General features: G+C 35.1%; 1 protein-coding gene across 8 annotated transcripts in view; it reads left to right on the forward strand.

Annotated features, from left to right (window-relative positions):
- The window catches only part of MKLN1 (muskelin 1), a 391857-nt gene that overhangs the window by 222758 nt on the left and 154880 nt on the right, over positions 1-14219 (forward strand). For all 8 annotated transcript variants that reach the window (XM_024990572.2, XM_024990571.2, XM_059885486.1 and 5 more), the window contains 1 exon segment: positions 12194-12263. In XM_024990572.2, coding sequence (XP_024846340.1) covers positions 12194-12263 — 70 coding nt within the window.

The following is a 14219-nucleotide window of genomic DNA, read 5'->3' on the forward strand; positions in this document are numbered from 1 at the left end:
TTGAAACACCAGATTATAATGTTCATCATTTTTTGTGGCCACATTTTTCTCATGTGTTTTTATTATCTGTTAAAATGTGATTTATTTTACATATATTATTTTTCCTACAATTTCTTAGTGTGGGCTTTCATTTTAACTTTCTAATGTTTAAACAAGTTCGGTTTTCCAGTAGTTGTTTTATTTATTTATTTTTTTGGCCATCCCGTGTGGCTTGTGAGATTTAGTTCCCTGGCTGGGGATTGAACCAGCACCCTCAACAGGGAAAGCATGGAGTCCTTACTATTGGACCACCAAAGAATTCACTTCTAATAGTTTTAGATGGAAGCACTTCTGTAGGCTGAAGGAATGGACAAGTGTAGTTTATGAGCTTTGTGTCTCAAGACCTCTCTCCTTTGGGAAATATAATATGAGATATAGTATGAGATATAATAAAGCTATTTGCCTTTATATCTATATCTGTGCTTTGCGAATATTTTGCTTTTTGGAGAGGCATCTTTGAATATATTTTGCTCTGTGATATGTCTTGAGTTCTATATCGCTTGGACCTTTGCCAGCTTAGCATATGAATCTTACCTTTCCTAGGAGTTGTCATTCTTTACGCTTTGCTTAATTTATTTTCTGTTCCCAGCAGTTTCTCTTCAGAATGGGTTTCTGTCTTCCTAAAAATAAGGAAATATTTTCAGGATAGTTGTGAAATCCTCTTAGGTCTAGACTCAACATTTTATGAATGTTCTCAGGCCCCCTTGGAGATTTACCTTCTTTGGATTTATCTTATCTTGGAGCCTGTGAGGCCATTATCTGACTTAGTCTAGTTCTCAGATTTCCATGGTTTCCATAGATTATTTCCTGTTGCTCTGATTTTGAGCTTGTTGATTTCTTTGTGAAGAGTTGACTTTTCTTTTGTTTTTCCATGAGTGGATCCTTTTAATTAGCATTTTGGGGACCACCTCAAATAAAAGAACTCCTCTGCCCTAGTGCAGCTCCCTGTTTATTTCTCTTATATCATTTATTACGATCTGTAGTTACCTTGTTTACAGCTGTTCCTGTTTACTTTCTGCTACTTCTCATTTGAACGTTAGCATCACAAGTGGGGATTCTTTCTGTCTTATTTATCAGTGTATTCCTAGAGCCTAGCACAATGTCTAGCATTTAGAGATGAGTAAATATTTGTCAAAAAACTTCAGCTTATGGTAAGGCCTCTTCACGATGGTCCTGTGTGAAAATTAGGAAGTATTTGAAAGTGAGTGTACAAGTGATTTTTTTGGAAAAGCTATAATTTTTATAGTATACTCTTTAACACTGTACAACTGTGGATATTCAAAATTGTTTGAGTTGATTTCTGTTTTGCATTTTGAATTGGCTTTTTATTATATATGGTTTTTATGTCTCAAACATTTTATGCTATATACATTTATTATTTATTACATCATAATATCCTTGGCCACAGGTACCCCTTCTACACTTCTGTGGTGTTACCCTAGAACAGTGTTTACACATAATGGAAGCTGTTTTACAGTCAGTGGATTGTGTGTTGTTATTGACTGCTGTGTAAGAGGAGTATTATACATGATACCTTGAATGAAATATGTGAAATCTTTTCATAGAATTGTAGAATATTAACATGGCCTCATGAATGGTGTTTTCTAGAGTTGTGCAATGCACTGCTCCTATTAGAGCTGGAAGAAACTTGAGATCAAGGAATTCAGCCCTTCCCTTTACACTACAGTTAAAGGAATTAAAGTCCTGAGAGATTATGTGATGTGCTTAACGTTACCCAACAAATTAGTGGCCAAGCTCCAGGATCTTATCATTCCTAGTCAGAGCTTTCTTCTAGATGTGTTTTGTCACATTATTCAACCAAAAGGCACAGGTTTTAGTAGGGTATTTTAAAACTACCAGAAGAAAAATATTCTCAGACTTGGCTTGACTGACTTCTTCACATTGAAATTAGAGGTAGCTAGCTTTTGAGTATTCAAAACTCTCAGTTTAAAATCGACTGGATTTACTGTTAAGTATCCTGTGCATCCATTAGCAGAAAAAAATGATAAGTGCTCCATTTTTTTGCCCAAGTGCTGCTTTTTACGTTTAAGTATTCTTAAGAGCAGCAATTTAAAAGATGTTGCCAGGCAGGCTTAAGATTTGAACATGTTTAATCAAAAAAAAAAGATTTTTAATTTGCTGACTTGAAGTCAAAATGTCCAGTAAATTATCTTCTTATAATGCATTTCAATAGTTTGTTCCTGGCATGTAGTTGGTAGTATAATTAAATATACTACCTTAAAAAATTTGCAAAATAGAGACATAAAGCTTGGGAAAAAATTAATGTTGTATCCTGTATTTCAGTTGTCCATGTGTTTCACTATAGATTTTTATAGTCTTAATAGAAAAAATTGATTATTCACAGCCTTGCCTTTTTTAGTTTATATCTAAGAGACTTAATATGGCTCAGTTTTATTTCCTTATGGTTTTCATCTTGCATTGGTAGGAATAAAAATATACCTTTTAAAATTAAATTAACCCTGATGAAAAAAAGAAACCATTTTAATCTTTAGCCCATCTGTTTTATCGGTTCTTAACAAGTTCTCTGATAGTTGTTATTTGTATTTTGCTTTTAGAATGGCATATATTGAGCTTAATCTTAGTAGATTACTTTTTTTTATTATTTGGATCATATAGTTTCTATACTGAATTGTGTCTTCTGTATTTTTTTTTTTTTTGCTGATCATTTACTTGTTTTCTCAGACAATAGTTAAAATGTTAAACATTAGTCATGGAGTACCTAGAAGTATGTTTTGATCACATATTTTGGTGGCCAGAAATAGCCTCCTGTAAGCTAGAACCAAAAAGCCATTAATTTCTATTCTCTGTTATTCCTGGGAGTCTCTTCTATTTTATGTCTGCTACAGTCTTATCTTACTACTGACTGTCTTATTCTCTCTCTTTTATTCTGTATAATTTTCCCTCTGTTTCATTGGTTCTATTTTTTATACATTATTTTCATATGATCCATTCTCTCTCTTAGCTAGGCTAGATTGGCTGTCACTGAGGTGGTTGAGTCACAAGTAAAAACATCACTGTCTGTCTGTGATTGCTTCTTCAGCAGAGGCTGTGGATGGGATGTTTCCCCTTTCAGAGATTAGGGCTAGTGAACTAGTATCATGATTGACAGTTTGTAGTGAAAGAGGTTAATGTCTCTCTTGAGTGTTAGAAGAAGGAAAAACTATACCAGTGATGATGGTGCGTTTTATAGATCTTTGGGAGTTATGAGTAAGGATACTTACGCACATGTTTTATAGACAGCTACCACAGTGGCTGTGTCCCTGCTGATGAAGAGTAATGCTGATAATAGTCACTGCCCACAGCCAGTTTCTCACTTGCTTTCCAGGAGAGTGCAAATGGATTTTAGGAAGGAGCATCTGGGAGGAAGAACTAAAACTGATCTGTAGTTGACTTTAAGCTTTGAGGGATAATCTGTCACTTAAAAATTTTAAGAAACAGTTATATCTTTATTAATTGCTTCTTTATCACCTATGTCTTCAAAAAGAAAGAAGAGTTGAGCCCGATTTGACCATCTGATGATGATGTAGTCAGTTTTCTATAAATATGAAAAGTTTGTCATAATATTTTTACAATATTTTAATGCTTATATAAAATGTTTATTTTAAAAATCTGAATATGATAAGTAGAAGAAGATAAATAAAACTCATTAATGATACTTACGCTTCATTTTGGGGCTTCCCTGATAGCTCAGTTGGTAAAGAACCCGCCTGTAATGCAGGAGACCCCAGTTCAATTTCTGGGTTGGGAAGATCCCCTGGAGAAGGGATAGGCTACCCACTCCAGTATTCTTGGGCTTCCCTTGTGGCTCAGCTGGTGAAGAATCTGCCTGCAATGCGGTAGACCTGGGTTCAATCCCTGGGTTGGGAACAATTCTTGGAGAAGGGAAAGGCTACCCACTCCAGTATTCTGGCCTGGAGAATTCCATGGAATCACAAAGAGTTGGACATGACTGAGTGACTTTCACTTTGACTTTCACGCTTCGTTATTGGCTTATATCTGTGCTTTATATATTTGATATGAATTAGGTAATACCACACATGCTTATTAATTCAACTGGATACAAGTGAAAATCTCTGTCGTGTCCGACTCTTTGCAACCCCATGGACTGTAGCCTGCCAGGCTCCTCTGTCCATGTAATTCTCTGGGCAAGAATATTGGAGTGGCCGTTTCCTTCTCCAGGGGCTCTTCCCAATCCAGGGATCAAACCCAGGTCTCCCACAATGCAGGCAGATTCTTTATCGTCTGAGCCACCAAGGAAGCCATAGAATATTGGAGTGGGTAACCTATTTCTTCTGTGACGGATCTTCCCAATCCAGGAATCGAACCCTGGTCTCCTGGTGCATTCTTTACCAGCTGAGCTATCAGGGAAGCCACAATTGGATACAAATATATATAAATAATAATTTTTTTAACAATAAAATCATACTTCCTTCTTTATTTTTTATATTGCAGAAATCCCTACAATTTAGCTGGCATAGATCTGGCAGTATAGTGTTTTATGATTTATTTCCCTGCTATTGCAACTAGACTCATAAGTGAGTCTCTATACATAGATCTTTATATACTGATGATTTTATTTTTATAGGATAGATTCTGAGAATGCTAGGTGAAAGAATATGTGCAGTTAGAATTTTGATAGATATTGCAAATTGACTTTCCATCAAGGTTGGAATAATGGACATGTCCACAGTTTCTCCCTGAGATTTCCTGTTAAGTAAAGATTTAACTTAATCAATTTGAGGGGTGAAAAAAAGATATCTTAATGTGTTAATTTGTTTTTCCTGACACAGGGATTTAGAAAAAAAATTTTTGTTGTTATTTACTAGTCATTAAATTTTAAAGACTCTTCAGTGACACACACTCATTTTTCATTTTATTCTGAAGTGAAACCCTGTATGATTACTAGCTTGTTAGTCATATGAGTTGCAAGTACTTTTTCCTAAACTATTGCTTGTTTCCTGTCTTTTTAAAAAAGTTTTATTTATTTTAGTTGGAGGATAATTACTTTATAACATTGTAATGGTTTTTGCCACAGCAGTTGGAATCAGCCATAGACATACATGTGTCTCCTCTCTCCTGAGCCCCACATCCACCTCCCTCCCCACCCCATCCCTCTAGGTTGTCACAGAGCAGTGGCTTTGGTGCCCTCTGTCATACATCAGATTCACACTGGCTATGTATTTTCCATACGGTAATGTGTATGTTCCAATGCTATTCTTTCAAATCATCTCACTTCTCCTCCTCTCACTAAGACCAAAAGTCTGTTCTTTGTGCTTTTGTCTCCTTTGCTGCCCTGCACATAGGATCATCAGTTCCATCTTTCTAGACTTCATATGTGTTTGTTAATATATGATATCTGTCTTTCTCTTTCTGACTAACTTCACTCTGTATATTAGGTTCTAGGTTCATCTACCTCATTAGAATGGATTCAAATGCATTCTTTTTTAAGCTAAGTAATATTCCATTGTGTATATGTACCACAACTTCCTTATCCATTCATCTGCTGATGGACATCTGGGTTGGTTCCATATCCTAGCTTTTGTAAGTAGTGCTTCAGTGAACATTGGGATACATGTGTCTTTTTCAGTTACGGTTTCCTCAGGATATATGTCCAGTATATATCCCCAGGTAGTGGGATTGCTGGGTCATATGGCAGTTTTATTCCTAGTTTTTTAAGGAATCTCCATACTGTTATCCATGGTGCTTGTATCAGTTTGCATTCCCACCAACAGTGTAAAAGGGTTCCCTTTTCTCCATACCCTCTCCAGCATTTATTGTTAGTAGACTTTTTGATGATGGCCATTCTGACCCATGTGATTCCTGTCCTTTTTTATGGAGTTTTTTTTTACAATACAAAATTTTAAAGTTTTTTAAATAAAATTTTTGTTTAAGCTTCTGTGTTTCTTGACAGAAAGATCTCTTAACACTTTTTTGGTTGTATATATTGGCCCTCAGTTTTTTTCTGAGATGTTTATGTATGTGTGTATGGTTATATCTTTAATTGGAATTAATTTTGTATATGATATTAGGTAGGGGTTAACTTATTTTCTTCCTGTGGATATCCAGTTGTATAAGCATCATTTAAATATGAAATAGTATTTCCCATTGAAATAAAACATCATCTTCATAAAATATTAAGTTCTCATCTACACCGGGCTCAATTTCTGGGTTTTTGTTTCTTAGTTCTTGGTCTGTTCCTATACCAATCCCTACTGTTTTAATTATAAAGAATTTGAAGTGTTTTAAAAGCTGATAAAATGATCTCTCCTCACTTTTTAATAAATTTTCTTGGCTCTTTTTGTACATTTTTCTATACAAACTTTTTTGTATTGTGTACTCTTTGGGTAAAGCTTCTGATACCTCAGATTATGGGCAGGCTGGCAGTCTTTGTCTTGGGGCTTTTTGTGTAACATTTTGTATATTGTTAGTTCTTTGTGGTTCGCCATGGGTCACTGGGAGCCACCTCTCAGCAGCTAGATGCCTTCAGCTAGGAGAAGTTTGTTCTTATATTCAGCAGTAAAGTTCTCCTGAAGCTCTTTGTGGGCCCGGGAGACTAGCCTATTGTCCCAGAAGTGCTTGTTTAGTTACTGCATTTCTCTTGGGGAAAGGTGAGTCCATGGATCTCGTGGTCCTCCTAGTACTAATAAGCTTTTGTGATAATTCTTAAAAGTTCTGGTTCTGGCCTCTGTCACCTTCTGGGCTTAAGAGAGGTACTTGGTAGTTGACTTAGTGTTGGAACTAGAGAGAAATCATCAGGAATATTTTCAAGCGTCCATCTTTCCAAGGCACCTTAGACCTGACCTCATTTCTGATCTGCATCATATTTCTGTTTTATCCATTTTTAAAATTAATATAGTTGATTTACAATATTGTATTAGTTTCAAGTGTACATATTTCTCTTTTATCTTAGTATAAGCTTTAAATTACAGATAACAAATATATTAATATATTTGTTTAATATTAATATAATTAATATACTCTATACTTTAATAGAATCATTTGAATTTTTTTCCTTTTAGTGCTGTTTATGTATTTGTTCATATCTATCAAATATTTATTAAGCACTTTCTGTGTGGCAACTTTTAAGTTTGGAGTTAGTCAAATGAAGTGAATACCACCCAAATCCTGTCTTCTCAGCAGCACTGAACATAGTTTTTCACTTCTTTGTTCGCAAAATATTTCTTTCTTCATTTGACATCACAGTTTGTAAGTTTTCAGTTTCTTCGTCTTTGGTCCTTCTCAGTCTCCTTTGCTTGATCTTTCTCTCTGGCCCCCCAAATAATGGACCCTCCAGAGCTTAATGAGTCCTTCAGCTTCTCTGTGCGTGCCAAGTTGCTTCAATTGTATCCAACTCTTTGCGACCCCGCAGACTGTAGCCTGCTAGGCTCCTCTGTCTGTGGGATTCTCCAGGTAAAGATACTGGAGTGGGTTGCCATTTCCTCCTCCAAAGGATTTTCCAGACCCAGGGATCGAACCTATGTCTCTTATGTCTCCTGCATTGGAAGCAGCTTCTTTACCATTAGCGCCATGTGGGGGGGTGGGGGGGCGGTGCAGCTTCTCTTCTACCTCCTTTTTATCCCCTGAGTTATTTCATTCAGTGTCATAGCTTTATATATTTTAGCATTTGATATACTGATGGCTCTATTTTTTCAGCTCTGGCATTTTCCTTGAATTTCAGTTCAGTTAATCAGCTGCTGAATCTCCAGTGGGTTGTTTAATAGGCATTTCAGAATTTACAAGACCATAACATACTGTAACTATTTACCCCTTTAGCTTTGCATTTAGTGATCTATCTGCTCATTTTTCAGATTATGACATGGCTAAGTCCCTCATTTAGGTCTGTTTCTCTTCTACTTTGTTTTGTTTTTCTTCATAGTACTATTAATCCTTATTGCTACTTTGACATTGTATAGATGTTTATTAATTTTCTAGATGCTGAGAGACTTTAATCTCCTGCTACTGTTTTATTAGTTTCTTCTGGCACTGTGTTTTTTACTTTATTTTTGTTTTCATTTAATTCATTGACTCACAATCCTAGCTTGAATTCTTACTATCTTATTGTTTTCCTCCAGTCCAAACTTCTTTAAATTTTATTTTTTTATCTCTCCCTTTGAGCCCTTTAATCCCAGTTAATACTTTTTCTTTAAATTCCTCCTGGTTTTGCAAAGATTGTATCTGCCGTACATATCTTTTATCTGTTACTAGTCACTCTATTAATGTGTGTGTGCCTTCATGTAATAGTAATGTTACTCCTATACACCCAGTTCAAAGGATATCTTACTGTGTTATTTTAGGCCGTTTATATGTCTGACTGTTTTAGATTCTTTGTATTAATATTGTCATTGTATTTAAAATTTTCTGTTTTCAGTGTGTCCTGCTTTCATTTAATCTTCTGTTAGCTCCTTTTTGCTGTTTTGTTGTTGTTGGTATTCTGTCTCAAATAATTTATGAGATAGGTAGTATGTTTTTATTCTAAATTTCAGTATTCTTGAGTCTCTTTCTTTTTATCAATTTCAGAAACATTATTCTTAGGAGCTATGAAAATGATGAAATTAACTCTCATGTCATTTGATCTCCCCTCCCACAATGTATTATACTTTGTGATTTTTGTGGTCCCAATTTATCATAGTTACATTAGATTTTCCTTCATACTTTCATGTCAGAGTGATTTTTTTCCCCCTAGTTTTTATAGCTTTAGTTTTTAACCGTACTGCAGTCTTTTCGTTCTTATCTTTATTTTGTGATGCTTAATAAAACACATCTTTTTTTTCTGATTATATGTTGATGTGTTAGTTTTAGAATATTTGGAAAGTACAAAAACGTGCGAAGAAGGAGGAAAGTCATTGTAATCTCACCATTACCATATTATATTATTGTAATGCAATAGCTACATTAGCAATTTAGCATATCTTCTTGGTCTTTTCTTTTCATGCACGAACATTATTATTACTTAACAATACTTGATTCATTGTACATACTCTGCAAACTACCTTTTCTCTTCACTCACTGTGTAATAAACATTTGCCAACAGCATTGAAGTGAGGCCATAATATTATGGTTACATGTTATTCTGTAACATAGACATTTCATAACTTTTTTTAACACATCCTCTATTGTTAGACAATTAGGTTGTTTACAGTTTGCTTTTATAAATCGTATTGTCATGAATGTGGATGTTTTAAATCCCCTGGATTATTGTTTAGGTTAAGTTCCAGGAAGTGAAATATGCTAAAACTGTGTACTATGGTGATTAAAAGCATTGACTTTGGAGTCAGATCGCCTTGGGTTGAGATTCTTAATTTTTGGTGTGGGCTTCCCTTGTAGCTTAGTTGGTAAAGAATCTGCCTGCATTGCAGGATACCTGGGTTCTATTCCTGGGTTGGGAAGAGCCCCTGGAGGAGGAAATGGCAACCCACTTCAGTATTCTTGCCTGGAGAATCCCATGGACTGAGGAGCCTGGCAGGCTGTAATCCATGGGGTTGCAAAGAGTCAGATGCAACTAAACTGCAACCACCAATTAGGTATATTAATTTATCTCTCTCAGTTTCTTAATCTGTACATTGAAGGTAATAGTTTATATATAGAAAGCACTTAGACCAGGATGTCTTAGTCTGGGATGTCATAAAAGCTCAGAAATGTTAGACACAAACATCATCATTGTCATCATGGCTGTTATCATTTTTATTTAGAGGGATATACATATTTGAAATGTTTTTGATATATAGTATATTAAAATTCTCTCTTGAAAAGTTGTATCAATTTGCATTTCTGCCAGCAAAATATGAGAGTACCATTTTACCAGCTCTGGGCAACAACTGCAGTTATGATTCAAATATGTTATTTTGAGTATAGGCTCAATTTTATAGGGATAATGTATATCTTTGTTTTAATCTCTAATTTTTGGTTATTATTGATTTTGAATGGTTGGGTTTGCTAGTTTTTGTATGGGCTATTTATAACTTAGTCACTCAGTCGTGTCCAACTCTTTGTGACCCCATAGACTGTAGCCCACCAGTCTCCTCTGTCCATGGAATTCTCCAGGCAAGAATACTGGAGTGGGTTGCCATGCCCTCCTTCAGGGGATCTTCCCAACCCAGGGATCAAACCTGGGTCTCCACATTGCAGGCAAAGTCTTTACCATCTGGGCCACGTGGGAAGGCTGTATTTATAATTAAGTGCTGTTTAAATATTCAAATTTTAATTAGCCTTTTGTGTTTTACATTGTCTATATTTTTCTAGCTGGTTTTTACCTTTTAGAATGCATGAGGTCATTTCATTTATTATTTATTATTATGTATTAATGTTTTATCTTTGTAAAATGTGTATGTAAAGAAAATTCTTTTTCTTATAGTTCTGTCTTTAAAAAAATTCATTCATCTTTTTGACATTTATTAAGTACCTTTTCTGTGATAGGTGTAGATCCAACTTTAAAAAAAATACCCTTTTTATTTTAAAATGATTTTAGATTTATAGAAAAGTTGCAGCGAGTTTGCATATGCCCCTCATCTAGTTTCTCCTGTTGATGACATCTTATATTACCATGGTACATTTGTCATGACCAGGACACCAACACTGATACATTACTGTTAGCTAAATTTCACATTTTATTTGAATTTTGTTCGATTTCCTATTTTAGTGTCTTCTGATCCAGGATCCCATTCAAGATACCATTACTTTTAGTTATCTTGTTCCTTTACTCTCTTCTGGTCTGTGATGGGTTTTTAATCTTCCTTATTTTTCATTGTATTGATAGTTTGAGGAGTACTGGTCATGTATTTTGTTGAGTATTCTCAAGTCTGAATCTGTTTGATGTTTTTCTGATTGTTAGGCTAGAGTTATTTATATCACTAGAGACTCAGGGATATTTGGGTTGTAATCCAGTACCTTGTTATTTATTTTGCTGTTTAGTTATTTTAGCTTTGGCCATTCATTCTTTCATGTTGGCTCCTCTGTGTCCCTTTGACATGCCCCCCCCTCCCCGCCCCGACCTTTGTGGTGGTTTTGAGCACTACAAGATGTTCTAGACTAATGTTCTGAATTCCCTGCTCTATGCCTAGAATCAGCTCCTTTCCCAAGAATCCCTGTTTCCTTTTATTGGACTGTGGTATGTAGAAATCAAGAATTGGTATTGAGTGTACTCACTGCTACTGGAGTATCAATGATTCTAGTCCCTATTAGTGAACAGAGCTAGGAGTACTCTCACATACAATTATTGAATCTATTTATCTGTATCTATATAAAGCTGAATATTAATATGAGTTCACACTGATGTCTCTGACTCTATTTCAGTAGCCTTGGGTTCATTCCAACCTTCATCCCCTTGCTTTTCTGTTACTTTTCACTCCAAAGTGAGAAGCTTGACTCCCATCATCTACTGTCCATTTACTGTTTGTTTGACACCAGTGTGAAGTGTTTCAGAATTAACCCATATCCCTCTGAGAAATAACTTTATCAAATAGTTTTTTTATGTGTGATTCTGTTTGTCTTTAGCCTTATAATTTCCAGTAAAAGCACCACCTTCCAAAGTATGTATATCAGTTCCTTTTTTCATAGGTCTGTTTTAGGTGCTGGGCTTAAAAGACCTTCTTGATTCAAAGATTGAAAAAAAAAAAAAGATGTATGTATTTATATAAACATATACATATATGTATGTATATATATATATGATATTATATTATTAGGTCTTTTATTTATTTACCTTAAATTCCTAAATATATATATATACACACACACACATATATATGTGTGTAGTATTAATTATTAGTATTTTATTACTTTGTTTACCTTAAATTCCTAAGTACACCTGTAGCTCATGTTGTCACTGGATATGAAGTAGAGCTCGCGCTCTCTCTCTCTCTCTCGCTCTCTGTCTCTCTCTGTGTGCACATATATATAAATAAAATGCCTTTTTTCAGTTGTTTAAAATACTACCTTAATCATATTTAAAAACCTTAAAACTGCTAGACATTTTCTGTGTTGCTTGTTCTGTTTCCTTTTTTTTCTTCTTATTCAAGTTCCCAGTATTATATAACTTAGTGATAATTTTAACATCTGGTAGATTATTCCTCTTTTCACATATTTTTGTTCACTTATTCTTTTAATTAAATGTATAATTTCCTTTTCTTTATTTCAGGAACATTTTAGTTGATAAACCAAATGACCAGTCTTCAAGGTGGTCTTCAGAAAGCAACTATCCTCCGCAGGTAAGATTATGTTTAATTCCTGATTCCATTTAGAAGTCATATTTTAAATAGGCAAGTACTGAATGGTTAACAGTTATCTGGATTACATCAGTAGTTTATTCAGTCTTTGAAACTGTTAGGTAAATTTTTATTTCCCCTTTTTTTGTTTGTTTACATTTTGGAAGAATTTTTATTTCATAGGCAAATACAGTGTGGGGTTTGATGAAGCATAGACTTTTTATTTCTCTCTACTGGAATATTTAAAATCTAATTTTTTGGGGGGGGCATTACTAATGATACAAATCTAAGTCTCTTGTTATATTTTGAGGAAAATGTTAACTAAAAAGAACTGGTTATGGTGCTGTTACTATTCTGAGTAGTAACTGATCAGAGTACAGATCTGAACAGCTTGTGGCTTCTACTGCACTTAAACTCAAGTTATTCTGTAAACATTTAATGTGATGTTAGTAAACTGAACTTTCACTCAATGATTCAGTTAACTGCCTTTTAGAAAAAATAAACTTAACATAGTTTGTTATTTTACTAAAAAAGTGTACTTGGATGGTATTAGGACCATGAGCTAAATTGTTTCCTTGACAAATAGTGTCTGAAGTCATCTGAAGTAAAAAATAATCATTTTTCATTTATACACTTTCAGCATTAACACTTATTATGTCCATATCCTTGAGGAAATTAATGCTCTGATAGGTAAAAAAGGTGGATAAATAAAACTTAATTTTTAACTTTACTGTAGTTCTTGGAAACCTAGTCTCTATACTTATTTTTCCTTTTAATTGTTTTTTTACTGTTTACAAACCTTTTGGATCACGTCATGTTTTAAGTGTTTCATTGCAAAATATGCTATATTCAAAGGGAAAAAATATGCATACTTATACATAAAATTTAAAGAATAATAAAACAAATACTTGTTTATTCTTCAGCAGTCTTTAGAAATGGAAAACTACTGCAACCTTTGAAGCTTCCTGTGAGCACCATTTTGTATCTGTCCTCTAATCCCACTTCCATAATTATTATTTCATATTTGTTAACCATGGGCTTCACTGGTGGCTCAGACAGTAAAGTGTCTGCCTGCAATGCAGGAGACTCGGGTTCAATCCCTGGGTCAGGAAGATCCCCTGGAAAAGGAAATGGCAACCCACTCCAGCACTCTTGTCTGGAAAATTTCCATGGACTGAGGAGCCTGGTGGGCTACAGTCCATGGGGTCGCAAAGAGTCAGACACGATTGAGCGACTTCACTATTTGTTAACCATATTCTCACAGTATTATATATGTATATGTTTATAAATTCCTGTGATTTAAGTTTTGTCTGACTTTCAGTTCAGTTCAGTTCAGTTGCTCAGTCATGTCCGACTCTTTGCAACCCCATGAACCGCAGCATGCCAGGGTTCAGTATGCCTCTCTGTCCATCACCAACTCCTGGAGTCCACCCAAACCCATGTCCATCGAGTCGGTGATGCCATCTAACCATCTCATCCTCTGTCGTCCCCTTCTCCTCCTGCCCTCAATCTTTCCCAGCATCAGAGTCTTTTCAAATGAGTCAGCTCTTCACATCAGGTGGCCAAAGTATTGGAGTTTCAGCTTCAACATCAGTCCTTCCAATGAACATTCAGGACTAATCTCCCTTAGGATGGACTGGTTGGATCTCCTTGCAGTCCAAGGGACTATCAAGAGTCTTCTCCAACACCACAGTTCAAAAGCATCAATTCTTCGGTGCTCCGCTTTCTTTACAGTCCAACTTTCACATCCATACATGACCACTGGAAAAATCATAACCTTGACTAGATGGACCTTTGTTGGCAAAGTAATGTCTCTGCTTTTTAATATGCTGTCTAGGTTGGTCATAGCTTTCCTTCCAAGGAGTAAGTGTCTTTAAATTCCATGGCTGCAGTCACCAACTACAGTGATTTTGGAGCCCAGAAAAATAAAATCTAACACCGTTTCCACTGTTTCCCCAT

The sequence above is a fragment of the Bos taurus genome, chromosome 4, assembly GCF_002263795.3.
Source record: "Bos taurus isolate L1 Dominette 01449 registration number 42190680 breed Hereford chromosome 4, ARS-UCD2.0, whole genome shotgun sequence".
In the NCBI taxonomy this organism is placed as follows: domain Eukaryota; kingdom Metazoa; phylum Chordata; class Mammalia; order Artiodactyla; family Bovidae; genus Bos; species Bos taurus.